Raw genomic sequence first — 17,351 nt, 5'->3', positions numbered from 1 at the left:
TAATAAATATCTAATACATAAGTTGGACATGCTTCCAAAAGCGGAAGAACACCAGTACACCAGAGCTACAGCTGCTAACCAATCATCACGTTTGTGTTTTTTTACATCAGGTTTATTCTTACTACGAACGGAGTATTGTGACATGGAAGCTAGCAAAAGCTGCTGTAATGTGAATTACAGGTGGAAACATCAGTGACAATTAAGGTTTGAGTCAGCCCTGAAGGTGCACTCAGAAGGTTAGACAGAATGTTTGTGTAAATCAAACAATTCATGTTTGTTGTTGACCGACACATTTTCATTTGCAACTACAAAAACTGAGATATTGCTGTGCAGTACGAGTAATGTAACAGGGATAGCTGTTAATTCCATCAACATAAAATATCTGAACAAGATTCGCAGTTAAGAAACTTTATGCTCTCTTCAACTTTTTAAAATGGAGTTTTTGTCCATGGGTACAAAAACAAAACAGCCCGTACCCTGGCACATTTTAGTCATAATGGGTTCTAATTATTGGTTAGCATAATTCTGAAACAGGTGGGACCGTCTGTTTCATCCTCTTTCAACCAGTAAATAACTTTGGGAAACCTATTTCCTAGGTGTCTCTCTCAACACTGATACCCTAAGGATGACAATTTGAGTGTAGTAAATGCTTATAATTGTGACAGCGTATGTGGCATTTAATCTGTACACTTTTACTACACAAGTATTTTTTTGAAGCTGGATGCTGGATACTACAAACCACAGAAGCAAGATAACCTGCATAGATGGTCCAGTGAGTACTTCCAATGCTCAGCAGTGGTACACCTTTGTTAACAAAGCAAGACAGCACCACACGCCAAACTGCAGATAAACAAATCGAGGGATGGAAAAAATTACACTTTGCAAACTTCCCTTACTTACTCTAATTTTCTGATGTTCTGTAGAACATTTTGGTAAAGACATTCGCTCCAGCAAGCACTGCAACCCGCAATATGATACTTCCATTTCAGTATACAAAAATACAAAGCAATTTAAACAAGTCAAATGCACATTACTAATTAATATTGGAGAAGATATTTTGTCACCAAACAACAAGGAAAATACAAGAACACACAGATGATTTACATGTGCATTACAATATAAGTCTTTAAATGGATCCAGGCATTAACTCATCATCCGTAATTACTTGCAATCCAGGTACATGTCATGATTATTCTGAAGTATGTACATTAAAAAACTGTCTTTTAGCTTTGGTGAGAGCAGACCTATTTTCAGAACAAATTATAGAATTTAGTTCCATCTCTTCAGTAAGATACTAATTATTCTTAAGCCACTTTCCATCCCCAAAGCAAGCCTGGCCACATAGTAATTACGATTTCAATAAAATAATAAGCCACTGATGTTTTAGCTCTTCTTGCAAGTTTTCTTAAGACGTTACATCACCCTGACAGATTATGCAGGTGTTTATCAGTCCTACACTTTTCTGTTAGTTTCTGTCTATGCCAGATTATATCTTATTATTATTTTAAAATTTTTCCTTGCCTATTTGTACATTGACGTAACCAAATAGTATTAGATGATTTTATTCTGGAATCATGTGGCTACTTCTAAAACAAATAATACAGAAATTATGTTTGTTAAAGTAGTCCGATAAGGTAAATTTGATTCTGGTCACTATCAGTTTAAAACTAAAATTAATTTTTGCTTTGTGAAGGTACAAAAGTGTCATAAAAATAATAAAAATACAATAGAGATCAACTTACCATAACACAAGAAACAACACAACAATTCCAAGATGAAATAACATAACTGAATATGCCAACTGATAAGGGCCACCTAAGCAAACCAGCACTTCAGCATACGAGAAGAGAAAATGGTAGAACAATGAGAGCAAAAAACAAGTTACAGCAAAATCAGAAAACTGGAGAAACTGGAAAAGATCTGGAACCATGGAACAAACTGAACAACTTAAACAACGAAGATAAAAAATCAATGATAACACAGAGAGTCAGAAGATCACTTGAAATTTACTGATACTACAAAAAATTTTGATAAGTAATTCTAGAGATTTTCACCAGATATTCTGAAATAATTTGAAAGGCTGTATGCAAAATATTCTCATGAACTGTTACAGTGCCCAAGATTACAGCCATAAATTAGAATTCTTAGATTTTAGCAATGTGAGTTATGATAGATCACTTCTCACCACTAAGAGGAACTGCTGAGCAGCAGATAGACCCATTTAAAAGTGGATTGTTAGATTTTTTTTCTTTTAGCTTTCACACAAAGCAGCCCCCCCCCCCCCCCCCAACACACACATACTGGAGTGGTAACAATGACTGCTGATGTGGGTAGTTGTGGTAGATGGATGGGGTGAGGAAGAGGAGGGGATAGTGGAGTACGAGGAGGTGTCTCGTTGAAGCCTTCACACATCGAAATCACTGTCCAGAATCAGGTCTCCTGCACCTTACTGTCCACAACGATTTGACCAGTACTGCCATGTCCAGAAATGAGAAATGTCCTTTGCAATATCCTCAAACAATGGTGTTTCACAATTCATCCAGCCTACACAGTGTCACTGTGGGTCCTTATTCCACCCCTGGTTCCAACCCCTTACACCACAACTTATCCTCCAACTAGCACCTAGTCCAGTCCTGTCAAAGGCATTTCCTACCCCATCAAAGGTAGGGTCACCTCAGAAAGCAGCAACGTGACCTACGAACTAAGCTGCAAACACCGTGCTGAATTCTATGTGGATGTGACCATTAACGAGCTGTCCCTCTCCACAAATGGCCACCACCAAACTGCAGCCGATAATAAACTGGACGACACAACTGCTGAGTGTGCCACACAGCACCGTGTGCTTGACTTCAGTGACTACTTCACAGCTCATACCACCTGAATTCTATGCAACTGCTTGACAATTCATACAGTGAACAGTTTTTCAAAATTCAGGTGTTAAAAATATGAAAACAAAACTGAATGAAATGTCCAATGGTCCACTGCAGCTGTATTTGTTTAGGTCACTTATAAAACCATACAACGAGTTTCACAACTTTGAAGTTCCATCTTCTGATGCGAATATAAGTGGTATGTCATAGGCTACAGAATGCCACAGTAACAATTGGTGTGGCTAGGTTACACTTTTAGCCCCCCCCCCCCCTCCCCCTCGCAAATGATAAAAAGCCATCGTCAATAGATAAAAAGACTATCATCAAAGACAAATATCACGTTTGTGTAAAGTCGCGTCTGCAGTGACACCACCATCTCAATACCCAGAAGGCAGCCACAGCATATGTTTCAACAACACACAGGGCGCTCGTAACTTATTTTGTCAGCTGCTGTGTTGGTGGCAATAGACATGAGCGTGCCAGCTTTTGTCATTACAGGGCCCAGTACTTGCCCAAATAACATCTATGAAGGGGCACTTTGTTGCTCGATACAGGCCGACAAGAGCATATTTTAACAGGAAAGTGTACAGTTCGAGACTTGACACGGATGTAACATTCGTCAACGACTATGATCTTTTTATCAATTGAGTTTTGAGGGGGGCTAAAAACTTAACCTGGCCTCACCAATTGTTACTCTGTGGCACTCTGTAACCTATGACATAGCATTTATATTTGCACCAGAAGATGGAACTTTAAAGTTGTGAAACTGGTTATATGGGTTTATAAGTGACCTGGAAAAATGCACCTACAGCAGACTATTGGACATTTCCTTCAGTTTCATTTTAATAGTTGTAACATCTGTATTTTAAAACTGTTTACTGTATAAATTGTCATAAAATCATGTATAACTATTTTAGCTGTGGTTGCACCAGTTTTAAAATTATCTGCATTTGTATTCTTTCCACTGACACAAACTTTTCTGAATTTCAAAGGTGGGAACTATCCCTGCTACGTAACCTTCACTCTTGTAATCTCAGACTTTGGTACCCTTATCTTACACCAACCTCCATCATTTTCCTGCTAACACGCCAGCCTCATACTCGCCTCCTATCCCAGTCTTCCTCTCTTCTCCAATTCTCCCTCCCCCCCCCCCCTCCCTCCCAAATCACAGCCTCCTGATACAGCACCTGTCAACCCACCATCCTGTCCCTGCACACTGCAGCATGTCCTCCACCCCTACCATGTTATCTCCTCCCCATCCTATGCCTATTCTTTAACACCATTACCCACCAAAGCACCTGGAAATGACTGCAGTCATGTGTGCAAGTTGTGCTTGTGTGTGTGTGTGTGTGTGTGTGTGTGTGTGTGTGAGAGAGAGAGAGAGAGAGAGAGAGAGAGAGAGAGAGAGAGAGAGAGAGAGAGAGAGAGAGAGAGAGAGAGCACATGCACCCATGCATCTTATAAGGAGTTTTCCCGACAGCTTTAAAAAACCAAATAGTCTACTTTTAAACGTGTCTGCCTGTCGCTGAATGCCTCCTCCAGTTGTAATAGCAGTCTATCCTAATTCAAATTGTTATTCCATCCCAGATTGTCCATTGTTTATTTCTTAGATTTTTGTGAGGATCACGGGAATATACCATGAACCGTGAAAGAAATCTGACAAGCAATTAAAACTCTGAAAAATAACAAGGCCAGTATGGAAAACTCCATAACAGCTGGAATTCTGAAATCATCACAAAGATTATAAAACATCTGCAACTTTACAGAAGATTTTGGAAGAATAGAATGTCATCTTAATACATCCTCTTCACAAGAAAGGTGATAGAAAGAGACATCAATAACTACAGAGGAGTCTCTCTCTTACTGGCTGGCTATAAAGTATCTTTTTAAAATTACATGGGAAAGAGAAAAAAAAAGTTCCAAGTAGACTATTCAATTATTATAAACTGTCACTACTGAAATCTAAAGACACAGCTGTAACATTTGAGGATTCTAAAAAGACGTCTGACTCTTAACGGAGAACTCCGGACAAAGTAATTCAAGGATTTTGTATTTGAACTGAACCGGGAACTCCAATCTATGAAACGCTTACAGTCTTTAAAGTGTAGTTCATGAGAAAAATCTTTAAGAGCTTTAAAATACATACACGTTTAACACTAAATGATGGCTTATCTCTAGTCCTTTTCAAATGTGCATTAGAAGAAATAGTACAGATCTGGAATGAAAATGTGATTGATTATTGAATGTACTTAACAAAACTGGTGTGAGTGAAACAGTGAACTGCCGGGCATTTGCCGATGATTTTGCTATACTTTCTTAAAATCCAGCAGATGAAGAAATTGGGCACTCAATGATGACTTTTCCAAATCACTCTGCCAGGAAACTGCTGTACCGTCTAGACCGTACGGCCTGCCAAATACCCATGAAGAATACACGTGACTAATAGTGAGCAACATTACGGCACTGACATATCCCCTGGCTAAGCATGTGACTTATCTGGTGGGCTCTCGCTTCTGCAAGTGTACACGTATACACACACGTACCAAACTTGGCTGATGGAGCTAAGGCTGCAGGAGTCCAACATTATGGGCAACTTTGATGTCGTCCAACTTCCCATTTGAGTCCCCTTTGAAGACTTTGTAAAATTAATCAACGAGTTCAGCCCTAAGCTGACACAGCCTTTTTTTTTTTTTTTTTTTTTTTTTTTTTTTTACACACACACATTCTGACATCGACCTATTTTTTTTTCCAACAGAAAATACTACGAGCAGAGTGATGGCATAGCCATGGGCAGGCCACTTCTGTCAGTTGTAGCAAATTTCTTCACAGTGTTCTTCAAGAACAGAGCATTGCAAACTGCTTAGCTAGACTGGTGTGTTTCTTTCCATATGTCGACACTTTTGTCATCTGGCCACATCGCCTAGAAAAACTATAGAAATTCTTAGAATATTTGGATTCTTTCCACGAAAACATTCAGTTTTCTGCAGCAAACTTCCTTTTCTTGACGTTCTAGCTCAGCACAGGCTCAACAGCTAACTTGCTCACTATGTACACTGTAAGCCAAAGCATACAGATTGATACCTCATGCCTCTAGCTGCCACCATTCCTTGCAGAACAACAGCGTGCTACACTTAAGTCTGATGGCAAAGATGTGGCACATGGAATCCATCTTCCACAAGAATGGAAATGCAACCAACAGATTCGGATGGCCCTGTGAAGCAGGATCTCTGAGAATGAGGTGGAGGACAAAAACAAGGCAGAAGACAATGAGAAGAACACTTTCACACCATTTGTTGCCAACGTATCTTCAAAAAATGGGAAGACTAATGCAAAATCATCACACAAAGCCAACTTTCCACTTGCCAGTCAAAATATGAACTTTATTAGGGACAGTGAAAGATGACATGAGTAAAAAAAAGTGATGTACCATGTCCCATGTGTATGCAGAAAAACATGTACTGGACAAACAATCCACAGAACTGAAGACTCATATACAATCCACAGAACGGAAGACTCATATACAGAATACGAGTGCCAGACCTGTTTACTGTAGCCCCATAAGTTTACAATAGCAGAACACTGCATTGAAAATGCTACCACTGATAAATTTTGGGACTGCATTGCCAAAGAAGCAACTGAAATATGTCTGACAATTTGACTGATAGAGACGGAGGCTTCCATCTGAACAAGGCATTTGAGCCAATACTAAGCCCCATCACAGCAAAATGTGACATCCAGACACGATGTGTGACAGGGACAATGGACAGGAGGAAACAGACGACCACAACCACCACCACCACCACCACCACCACCACCACAACCACAGCATACGGCTGGCGAGGCCGGAACTCTGGACCAGCAAGTATAAATACTGCCGGCACGCAGCAGGAACTTCGGCCCATCAGCACCACCTGACAATGTTGGAACAATTGTTAGCTGAAATATTGTGGATTTTCAACAACTGGATCTGGCAGTACACCTGAGAGCCTTGGAAGTAGGGTAGATATTCTCTCTGTTCTTTATTTTAGGACTATGGTTCTGTGCCTTGTGAAGGTACATAATAAATTTTAATGTTCATACGCATTTACAAATAAGAGGTATACAGACCTTGTTAAAATTAAGTGGGATCTCTTGCAGATTCAAACCTACACAAAATGACACGACATGACACCAAATACTGGATGAAATTTTAAGGATCAAGTAAGCTAACAGTCAGGCACATCAGTATTACAGTGTACTGCTAAAATATGTTAATTTGGTAAATTGTGAAGTAAGTTCCGGTCTACATTTAGTGTATTGCAATCCCTACTCTTGTTCTGGTGTAGAGATGTTGATACAGACCCCAAAATGAGGATTTTTTTTTTTTTTTTTTTTTTTTTAAATTAAACATGTGACTCAAGAGCTATAAAAAATATCTGCATTTGTAACAAAATAAACCACCTGCACATTTCAGTAAATTATCTTGTCTCTCTGGCCATTAAACTTTTTCCAGTATGCCTGAGTACTCTCAGTCTACTGCTTTCCTTCACAGAGGAAAGATAATGGTTTATAATTAATTCCACCTTCCAGAAAAACTTAACAGCCTGTTGAGGGCTTCCAATAGTGATCAAACCCAAATTTACCACAGCCCATATGCTAGACACTAAACACTACTTAATGAATGAGAATGGGGGTATCTTACAACAACGTAACAAAAAGCTTTTAGTAATTAGTAGGCAACGTTGAGCTACCAAGAACAAAACGAGTCCAACAGGGCATGAAAAAAAAATTGCAATCTGAACAAGAGTTGACAGATGCTGACTGGGAAACAACAGATTGAAATATTTCCTGAAACTAGCAAACCTATTCCTCTAAACTGCAATTACCCCTCTTCCAGCTCTCAGTTTTACTACACTGACCATAGTTTTAACATACAAGACTGCTATTTCCCACAAATGAAAAGTAAATGCGGTCCAAAGTTTGGTGTCAGTTTACATATTGTTTATTATTATCATCTCCTAACACAACATAATCGCCAGCCAAGGAAGTAGAAATACTGAACTACACATAAAGAAGCACTGTGTTAACATCTCAGACTGAATTAAGTAAACGTAAACTGAACAGTGCAGATGAAATTATTTAAAAGTGACATCTCCAGTAACTGCTGTAATTACAGAGCTCATTTTCTAGGCTTACCTTCTGCCATGGGTGAGACTTTATCTGCGGAAATTTGAACTCTGTGTAGTTAGGGTTCATCTCACGTATCTGTTCACGTGTCGGTGTTCCGAGCACCTTTATGATTTCAACCAACTGGTCGACGCCAGAATCACCTGGGAATATCGGCTGACCCAGGAGCAATTCTGCCAACACGCATCCAGCACTCCATACATCTGCAAAGAATCCACACACACTTACTGTTTGGATGCTTAGTTAGGCAAACGTACATGACAGCCATTAGGAGGTAAAATATAATTTCTTATACTGCAAAATATACATATAGTTATATATAATTACTTCTTTTCAAGACTGTACACTTTATTTTACCAAGCAGATTATTATCAAAGGTCCTGACACACACTGCACTCATGAGCGGCAGACAGTATCTTACAAGTTAATGAAGATTAGTTTCCCCTTTTAGAATGATATTTGTAAATGTTACTGTTATATTCCAGCTAAAATTAATTTTTAAGAAACCACTGTTCCCTCCCATATATGTGTAGATGAATTGTCAACCAAATGCTAAATCTACATTTCACGCCCAACTGATTGATTCCTCCTGCGCAATATTTTAATTTCTGTTACATTATTTACTAATGCAATGAACGATATTAAATGAATAACGTGAAGACACTCATTTTCATAACCATGTTTAACATTATCAATAAAAAAAATTACTAACTAAATCTGTATCAAACTCGACATGTGAGAATATAGGACTCTCATAAAAGGTTAAAAAGAAAGTGCACGAAATTGTATCACACGATGAAAGAAATATTTTATATATAATACCTAAATTGAGCTGTTTTAGCCATATAAATGTGTACTTAAAATCAATTCACTGTTATGAATAAAACAATTTTGCACACTGGAATAAAATGATTTTTACAAAACATACCTATTTTGGTGGTGTAGTCAATGGCCCCAAATATGAGCTCCGGAGCACGGTAATAGCGTGAGCAGATGTACGACACATTTGGCTCACCCTTTACCAGATTCTTGGCACTGCCAAAGTCACACAGTTTGAGAACACCTGTCTCCGGGTCCAGCAACAAGTTCTGAGGTTTTATATCCCGATGGCAGATGCCTAATGAGTGAATGTACGCCAAGCTTCGAAACAGTTGGTACATGTACAACTGCAATGAGAAAGAAAGAAATACTGAAGTCTTGCACAGAACATTAATTTCAAAAAGAGCAGGATATGACTGACTAGAACAAATGGTGAATGGGATGAGATGGTGAGGGAAACAATGGAAGGGAACTTCATGCAGAAGATCTCAGAAAAGTCAAGAGTGTGGTACGGACACGTAAAGACAATGGGAGTTGACGAGATACTGGGGCAAACTTGTGAAATAACACGAGGAAAGAAACCAAGAGGGAGAGAGATCGTTAAGAGTGAAGGGATCTGTGGACAAGAGAGGAGAAGACTGGGATAGATGGAGAGGCTTATGTTCGAAGAAGACACAGTCACGGACTTTACACCGTAGAAGATGATGAATAACTGGAAATAAACCATTTATTTTAAAATTTTAGTGTATTTGCGATATTCACGTTTCAATGTATTTATGCACCTATGTCCTTTCCTTGTGTCGTGGGGAGTCGACAGGAATCTTTGACAATGTAATACTATGTTTTTCATTTGAGGCAGATGACACGATCTACATGAGCAACTGCGAAAAGATCTATTTTCTTTCATGCCTTATATAAACCATTTATCAAACAATAGAAAAACTCAGGATGGAATGTAACAATATTATGAAAAGGATAATAGCAGCAACTATCTTTTTCATAACAGTGTTGTTGTTGTTGTTGTGGTCTTCAGTCCTGAGACTGGTTTGATGCAGCTCTCCATGCTACTCTATCCTGTGCAAGCTTTTTCATCTCCCAGTACCTACTGCAACCTACATCCTTCTGAATCTGCTTAGTGTATTCATCTCTTGGTCTCCCTCTACGATTTTTACCCTCCACGCTGCCCTCCAATACTAAATTGGTGATCCCTTGATGCCTCAGAACATGTCCTACCAACCGATCCCTTCTTCTGGTCAAGTTGTGCCACAAACTTCTCTTCTCCCCAATCCTATTCAATACTTCCTCATTAGTTATGTGATCTACCCATCTAATCTTCAGCATTCTTCTGTAGCACCACATTTCAAAAGCTTCTATTCTCTTCTTGTCCAAACTATTTATTGTCCAAGTTTCACTTCCATACATAGCTACACTCCATACGAATACTTTCAGAAATGACTTCCTGACACTTAAATCAATACTGGATGTTAACAAATTTCTCTTCTTCAGAAACGCTTTCCTTGCCATTGCCAGCCTACATTTTATATCCTCTCTACTTCGACCATCATCAGTTATTTTGCTCCCCAAATAGCAAAACTCCTTTACTACTTTAAGTGCCTCATTTCCTAATCTAATTCCCTCAGCATTACCCGACTTAATTAGACTCCATTCCATTATCCTTGTTTTGCTTTTGTTGATGTTCATCTTATATCCTCCTTTCAAGACACTGTCCATTCCGTTCAACTGCTCTTCCAAGTCCTTTGCTGTCTCTGACAGAATTACAATGTCATCGGCGAACCTCAAAGTTTTTATTTCTTCTCCATGAATTTTAATACCTACTCTGAATTTTTCTTTTGTTTCCTTTACTGCTTGCTCAATATACACATTGAACAACATCGGGGAGAGGCTACAACCCTGTCTTACTCCCTTCCCAACCACTGCTTCCCTTTCATGTCCCTAGACTCTTATAACTGCCATCTGGTTTCTGTACAAATTGTAAATAGCCTTTCGCTCCCTGTATTTTACCCCTGCCACCTTTAGAATAACAGTGTTATAAACCACTTATTCAATACTACTAAAAAATAAAATACATGGTAAGATTAAAATTGTGTAGGCTAATGCCAAATCAAGTCCAATGTTGTGCGACTGTCACCACAGTGACTTGTACTTAACCAGAGATCTGCATCTTCGCTCAGCTCCTCCACGTGGGAGATTCTTGATCAGTATTATACTTTAAACAATAGACAATGTTCTAACATTTCCTCACTTTTGTTTAATATGTGTGTTCAATAAATCCTCACAGAATAACTACTTATGCCTATTTTCCCCTACTCATGTGAACCCCTTTTTGTTTTAAAGTCATTTTTCTAATTCAAACACATTCAAATATATTGCAACACAGTTTAACAATGGCACTTACCTTAATAAAACTAGTAGGTATAGTTTGCTTAGATTTACTGTAATGCCTTGCAACTTTGTACACAGTCTCTGGTATATACTCCAGTACAAGATTCAAGTAAACTTCATCTTTCTGAAACACAAAGAATAAACAAACCTTAAGAAAGATTATGTATATCCTCTCTCTAGAAGTAGTCATTCACTGGGTCTTTCCTGTGCATGTGCAAACGCAAGAAATACATCTACAACCACATTTCTTGTACACTATATTTGCTCCACAGATCATGGGCACCAGGAAAGGATAACCTGTTCAAAGATATTAAAGTGATGTCAAACATTATTTCAACTAACACAAAAACACCATCTGGCAGCCCAGCAAAAGTTACGTACTGAGAAACAAAAATCTCTCTAAACTAAAATACCCTAAAGGTGAATGGAACTGTAGTAAATGTTGTTATGAAACATTCTGAAAGATTAAATGAGCCATCCAGGCACATCCTAAGAGTTCAATCTGCCACTACCTATCATCATCATATTATTATTATTATTATTATTATTATTATTTCTTTACTTTCTCAGATGTTAAGTCTGGTTAAAAATGGAAGGTGACGCGGACCTTGATCAAGCGTGACTTCCTTTTAACTGTACGGTATATGTTACATTGCATTTAGGAACTTTCAGGTAATTGAACAAATGTCAATAATTACAGATTTCTGTAGTTGTATATATAAGTTTGGATGTAGCTGTATTGCATTGATGTACTGGTGGATATTATGTGGTATGACTCCTGTAGTTGATAGTATAATTGGTATAATGTCAACTTTATCCTGATGCCACATGTCCTTGACTTCCTCAGCCAGTTGGATGTATTTTTCAATTTTTTCTCCTGTTTTCTTTTGTATATTTGTTGTATTGGGTATGGATATTTCGATTAGTTGTGTTAATTTCTTCTTTTTATTGGTGAGTATGATGTCAGGTTTGTTATGTGGTGGTGTTTTATCTGTTATAATGGTTCTGTTCCAGTATAATTTGTATTCATCGTTCTCCAGTACATTTTGTGGTGCATACTTGTATGTGGGAACATGTTGTTTTATAAGTATGTGTTGTAAGGCAAGCTGTTGATGTATTATTTTTGCTACATTGTCATGTCTTCTGGGGTATTCTGTATTTGCTAGTATTGTACATCCACTTGTGATGTGATCTACTGTTTCTATTTGTTGTTTGCAAAGTCTGCATTTATCTGTTGTGGTATTGGGATCTTTAATAATATGCCTGCCGTAATATCTGGTGTTTATTGTTTGATCCTGTATTGCAATCATGAATCCTTCCGTCTCACTGTATATATTGCCTTTTCTTAACCATGTGTTGGATGCGTCTTGATCGATGTGTGGCTGTGTTAGATGATACGGGTTCTTGCCATGTAGTGCTTTCTTTTTCCAATTTACTTTCTTCGTATCTGTTGATGTTATGTGATCTAAAGGGTTGTAGAAGTGGTTATGAAATTGCAGTGGTGTAGCCGATGTATTAAATGAGAGATTGCTTTGTGAATTTTGCTAGTTTCTGCTAGTTCTAGAAAGAATTTTCTTAAATTGTCTACCTGTCGATAATGTAGGTTTTTTATGTCGATAAATCCCCTTCCTCCTTCCTTTCTGCTTAATGTGAATCTTTCTGTTGCTGAATGTATGAGATGTATTCTATATTTGTGGCATTGTGATCGTGTAAGTTTATTGAGTGCTTCTAGGTCTGTGTTACTCCATTTCACTACTCCAAATGAGTAGGTCAATTTTGGTATAGCATAAGTATTTATAGATTTTGTCTTGTTTCTTGCTGTCAATTCTGTTTTCAGTATTTTTGTTAATCTTCGTCTATATTTTTCTTTTAGTTCTTCTTTAATATTTGTATTATCTATTCCTATTTTTTGTCTGTATCCTAGATATTTATAGGCATCTGTTTTTTCCATCGCTTCTATGCAGTCGCTGTGGTTATCCAATATGTAATCTTCTTGTTTAGTGTGTTTTCCCTTGACTATGCTATTTTTCTTACATTTGTCTGTTCCAAAAGCCATATTTATATCATTGCTGAATACTTCTGTTATCTTTAGTAATTGGTTGAGTTGTTGATTGGTTGCTGCCAGTAGTTTTAGATCATCCATGTATAGCAAATGTGTGATTTTGTGTGGGCATGTTCCAGTAATATTGTATCCATAATTTGTATTATTTAGCATGTTGGATAGTGGGTTCAGAGCAAGGCAGAACCAGAAAGGACTTAACGAGTCTCCTTGGTATATTCCATGCTTAATCTGTATTGGCTGTGATGTGATATTATTTGAATTTGTTTGGATATTAAGTGTGGTTTTCCAATTTATTATTATTATTATTATTATTATTATTATTATTATTATTATTATTATTATTATTATTATTATTATTTCTCTTAACAGATTAAACTGTTGGAAAAAGTCAATTCTACTCCAGATAACTCCCAGCTTCCTCAGAAGCAGACCTGGTGACTGATGCGATTTTACAGTACTTTAGAAATGATATGGATGGACTGCAACAGTACTAGTCTCTTATTTCAACATCTTTACTACAACCTGGGAATCTAGCCACAGCACTCTTCCAGTTACGCTGTATTAAACCAAGGGCATCAATGATGATGACGATACCAATTACATTGATAAAACACATATGACAATCTCTGAAGAACATGTTGAACAACTAAAGCACAATGAACACCACCGCAGCACGAATTACTCAAAGAATTTTCTATAATGACATTTGACAATCTTCAAATATTATTAACCCTCGCATTATCAAGCGGGGTATTCTGACTACCCCAGGTTGATTTTTTCCCTATAATAATGTTATCTGAAGGGCCACATGCCTGTGGTTTCATGACTTTGTACTAAAATGATTGACGTTGAATTCACACTCTCGACTGTCTAATTTTTTTGGCTTTATCATTGTTATTCAAGTCATTTATTGGTGGGATTGTGACACTACCCCACTTGGTATGAAACGTCTTATTTTCTTATTTGTAGAAAAAGAAGATTTTTGGAAATATATCTGTCATTCATCTTCTTTGTTGAGTTTTGCCATAGATCCAATGTTTGTTGTTGTTGCTGGTTACTATTGTTGAGTTGAATTTGACATTCACTGTTGAGCTGACATTACACGAGTCAGTATTTCATCTGCAAGTAATGATGTCCAAAGGACTTTCTAGTGTAGAGATCATGGAAATTCTATACAATTCTGATGTCAGTGATGATGAAAATGAATTGAACATTGATAATGAACTAAATGAAGATATGGAACCTCTTGAAGACCATATCATAGCATCAGATGAAGCTGATGATGAAATATCAGAAGACTACACATTCACGTGAAGAAGAAGAAGACGACGATGAAGAAGAAGAAGAGGAATACGAAGACACTGGAGATCTGTTTGTTTCTAGAAGTGGACTACAATTTTCTAGTGAACCACCAAAAGGAGGGCGGCGGCGGCGACGTCGCAATATTTCGAACATAACACCTGGTCCAGTGAATGATGGAGAAACAATCAAAACAATAACAGTCATTTTTATTATTTATCTCACACGAAATAGTGAGCATCATTGTAGAAGAAATGAACAGGGAAGCCAAACGCATAATTTCTTTGTGGAATGCAGCTCATTCTTCGAACAAAACGACATGGAGAGATATAAATGCAACTGAAGTGTACGCTGTATTAGCAATTCTAATAGGAGCTGGTCGAACTCGGACATTGCACAAGTGCTTCCAACATGTGGGGAGGTAGTGTTGCCTTTCAGCAACCATTCATTTCTGCTGCCATGTCAAGAAACCGATTTTTGTCTATACTGAAATTCTTGCGATCTGACAACAGAGACTCAAGAGCACAGAGAATTGAAGAAACCAAGGACAAGGAACAAGCCATCAGGGTAGTGTTTGACAAATTTCAATCTACCTTGTGGAAGAACTTCTATCCTTATGAATACGTGACTATTGATGAACGATTAGCACTGTACCGAGGAAACTGCCCTTTTAGGGTTTACATGAAGAGCAAGCCTGGCAAGTATGGCATTAAAATTTGGGTTTGTGCTGATGTGAAGACATCTTACTTATTACAGATTCAAATCTACACAGGAATGGTGGACAATACTCAGGAAGCGAATCAAGGACAGTGAGTTGTTTCAGATCTGACGGAACCATTACTGAATAAAGGTCATGGTGTAACAACTGATAATTTTTTCTCCAGTTTTCCATTGGATGCTGAACTACTAAAATGGAACATGACATTGGTTGGTACCTTGCGTTCCAATAAGAAAGAGATTCCGAAGGAGTTCTTGCCAAACAGAAAGAGAGAAATTCACTCTACAACGTTTGGTTTCACAAATGATTTTAACACTAGTTTCCTGTGTTTGAAAGAAGGGAAATGCAGTAATACTACTCTCTACTCAGCATTATGAGAGACAAGCAAATGGTGAAGAAAGTGAACAAAAACCCGAAATCATACTGCACTACAACAAAGCCAAAGGTGCTGTAGATAATGGGGACAAAATGACAAGAGAATACAGTGAGGAACGAGGTGGTGGCCACTAAGAATCTTCATGGAAGTGATAGATATTGCAGCACTGAATGCATACATTCTGTACACTCAAAGATTTCCTGAATGGCAGAATAATAACCGAAGCTGACAAACTCTTCACGACTGAACTGGCATTTGGACTCAGCAAAGGCAACATGGAAGAAAGAGCCAAAAAGGTCAACGGTCTTCATAAAGATGTACAAAATGCACCGAAAACTTGTGGTATTGCAATTCCTACAGCAGTGATCCAGACCCAGTGTTCCAAGCTACCAACGCCACAACGATGTCAAGATTGCAAGAGAAATGAAGATCGGAAAACAAGATTCTGTTATGTAACATGCAAGAAAACTGTTTGTAACACACACAGAGAAGAAACTGTTACTGAGAAGTGCATGCAGTGAAAAATGTACTTGACTGAAAAGTTTTAAAAAGATCTTATGTTATTTTACTGAAGTGACTGTTGAGGTACATAGATTATTAATTTTCTGTTCATTGAGTACTGAATTTAGTGAAAGATATAAAATTTTTTTTGTACTTTGTATTCGTGATCTGTTTAAATACTTCTAATAACCTTAAAAGCTGTTTTTCAATACTAAACAAACCCATTCAATGGGAATAACGAAATCTGAGAGCAAATATTACAATAAAACACTAAACTCTTTTGGGGTAGTCCAAACACCCCACTTGGTAAAATAGAGGTGTGAAAAAGCTTGGTAACGGGAGGGTTAACACACACACACACACACACACACACACACACACACACACACACACACACATATATATATAATTCGTTCGGCAAGACGTATCTATGTGGGGTCTCGGCTAATACTTGGCGGTATCATAAAAAGGATGTCAGCGAGTGACAAAAGAATCTACAAAATAAATTATGCCATCAAAGAACAGTGTTATTGTCTTGGAACTGTTTTCATAGACCCAAACAAATTTCTGAGTGAAAACTGCCTTGGAAAGGCATTTAAACATTAGTGTCTGTAACACTCAGCAGAATGCTTACAGATATCTGCAAAATAATCAGAAAAAAGGGAAACTAATAAGCACCACACAAGAAAGGAGGGACTACAGAATACCCTCTCAGAATGCAGCCCACAACATGTAAGAAAACTTATTTAAAAGTACTACATCAGAATATTCAGTACGTTGGTAACAAGGAACTAGAAGCAGAAGTTCTAAGTGAAATACAACCAGACATACAACGTATCAGTGAACATGGTCTAACTGAAACCCGCAAAGCTTAACGTGAGAATAAAGGACTATATCTTATCCAGTCACACACACACACACACACACACACACACACACACACACAGGAAAGCCCCTAAGGACTGCAAACAATAAAGATGTGAGATTACCTATAACTACAGAAAAAGACTTTGAAATTACTGATGACGTTGATTGTTTTGTGTGTGTAGATCACCAGATGGCAACATTAGCATTTTTCTGGAAAAAAAATTTTGGCCAACTTACTAAGAATGAATAAGAATGTTACATGTGGAGACT

The 17,351-nt window shown here is 37.7% G+C and overlaps 1 protein-coding gene across 4 annotated transcripts in view; it reads right to left on the bottom strand.

Moving 5' to 3' along the window:
• Positions 1-17,351, bottom strand: part of LOC126424801 (glycogen synthase kinase-3 beta) — a 313,756-nt gene that overhangs the window by 40,543 nt on the left and 255,862 nt on the right. For all 4 annotated transcript variants that reach the window (XM_050087591.1, XM_050087592.1, XM_050087589.1 and 1 more), the window contains 3 exons: positions 11,272-11,382; positions 8,965-9,202; positions 8,046-8,239 (listed from right to left, as the gene is read on the bottom strand). In XM_050087591.1, coding sequence (XP_049943548.1) covers positions 8,046-8,239; positions 8,965-9,202; positions 11,272-11,382 — 543 coding nt within the window. The remainder of the gene's footprint in view (positions 1-8,045; positions 8,240-8,964; positions 9,203-11,271; positions 11,383-17,351) is intronic.

This window comes from Schistocerca serialis, chromosome 10, assembly GCF_023864345.2.
Source record: "Schistocerca serialis cubense isolate TAMUIC-IGC-003099 chromosome 10, iqSchSeri2.2, whole genome shotgun sequence".
Classification (NCBI taxonomy): domain Eukaryota; kingdom Metazoa; phylum Arthropoda; class Insecta; order Orthoptera; family Acrididae; genus Schistocerca; species Schistocerca serialis.
This window is presented reverse-complemented; position numbering and strand designations above follow the sequence as displayed.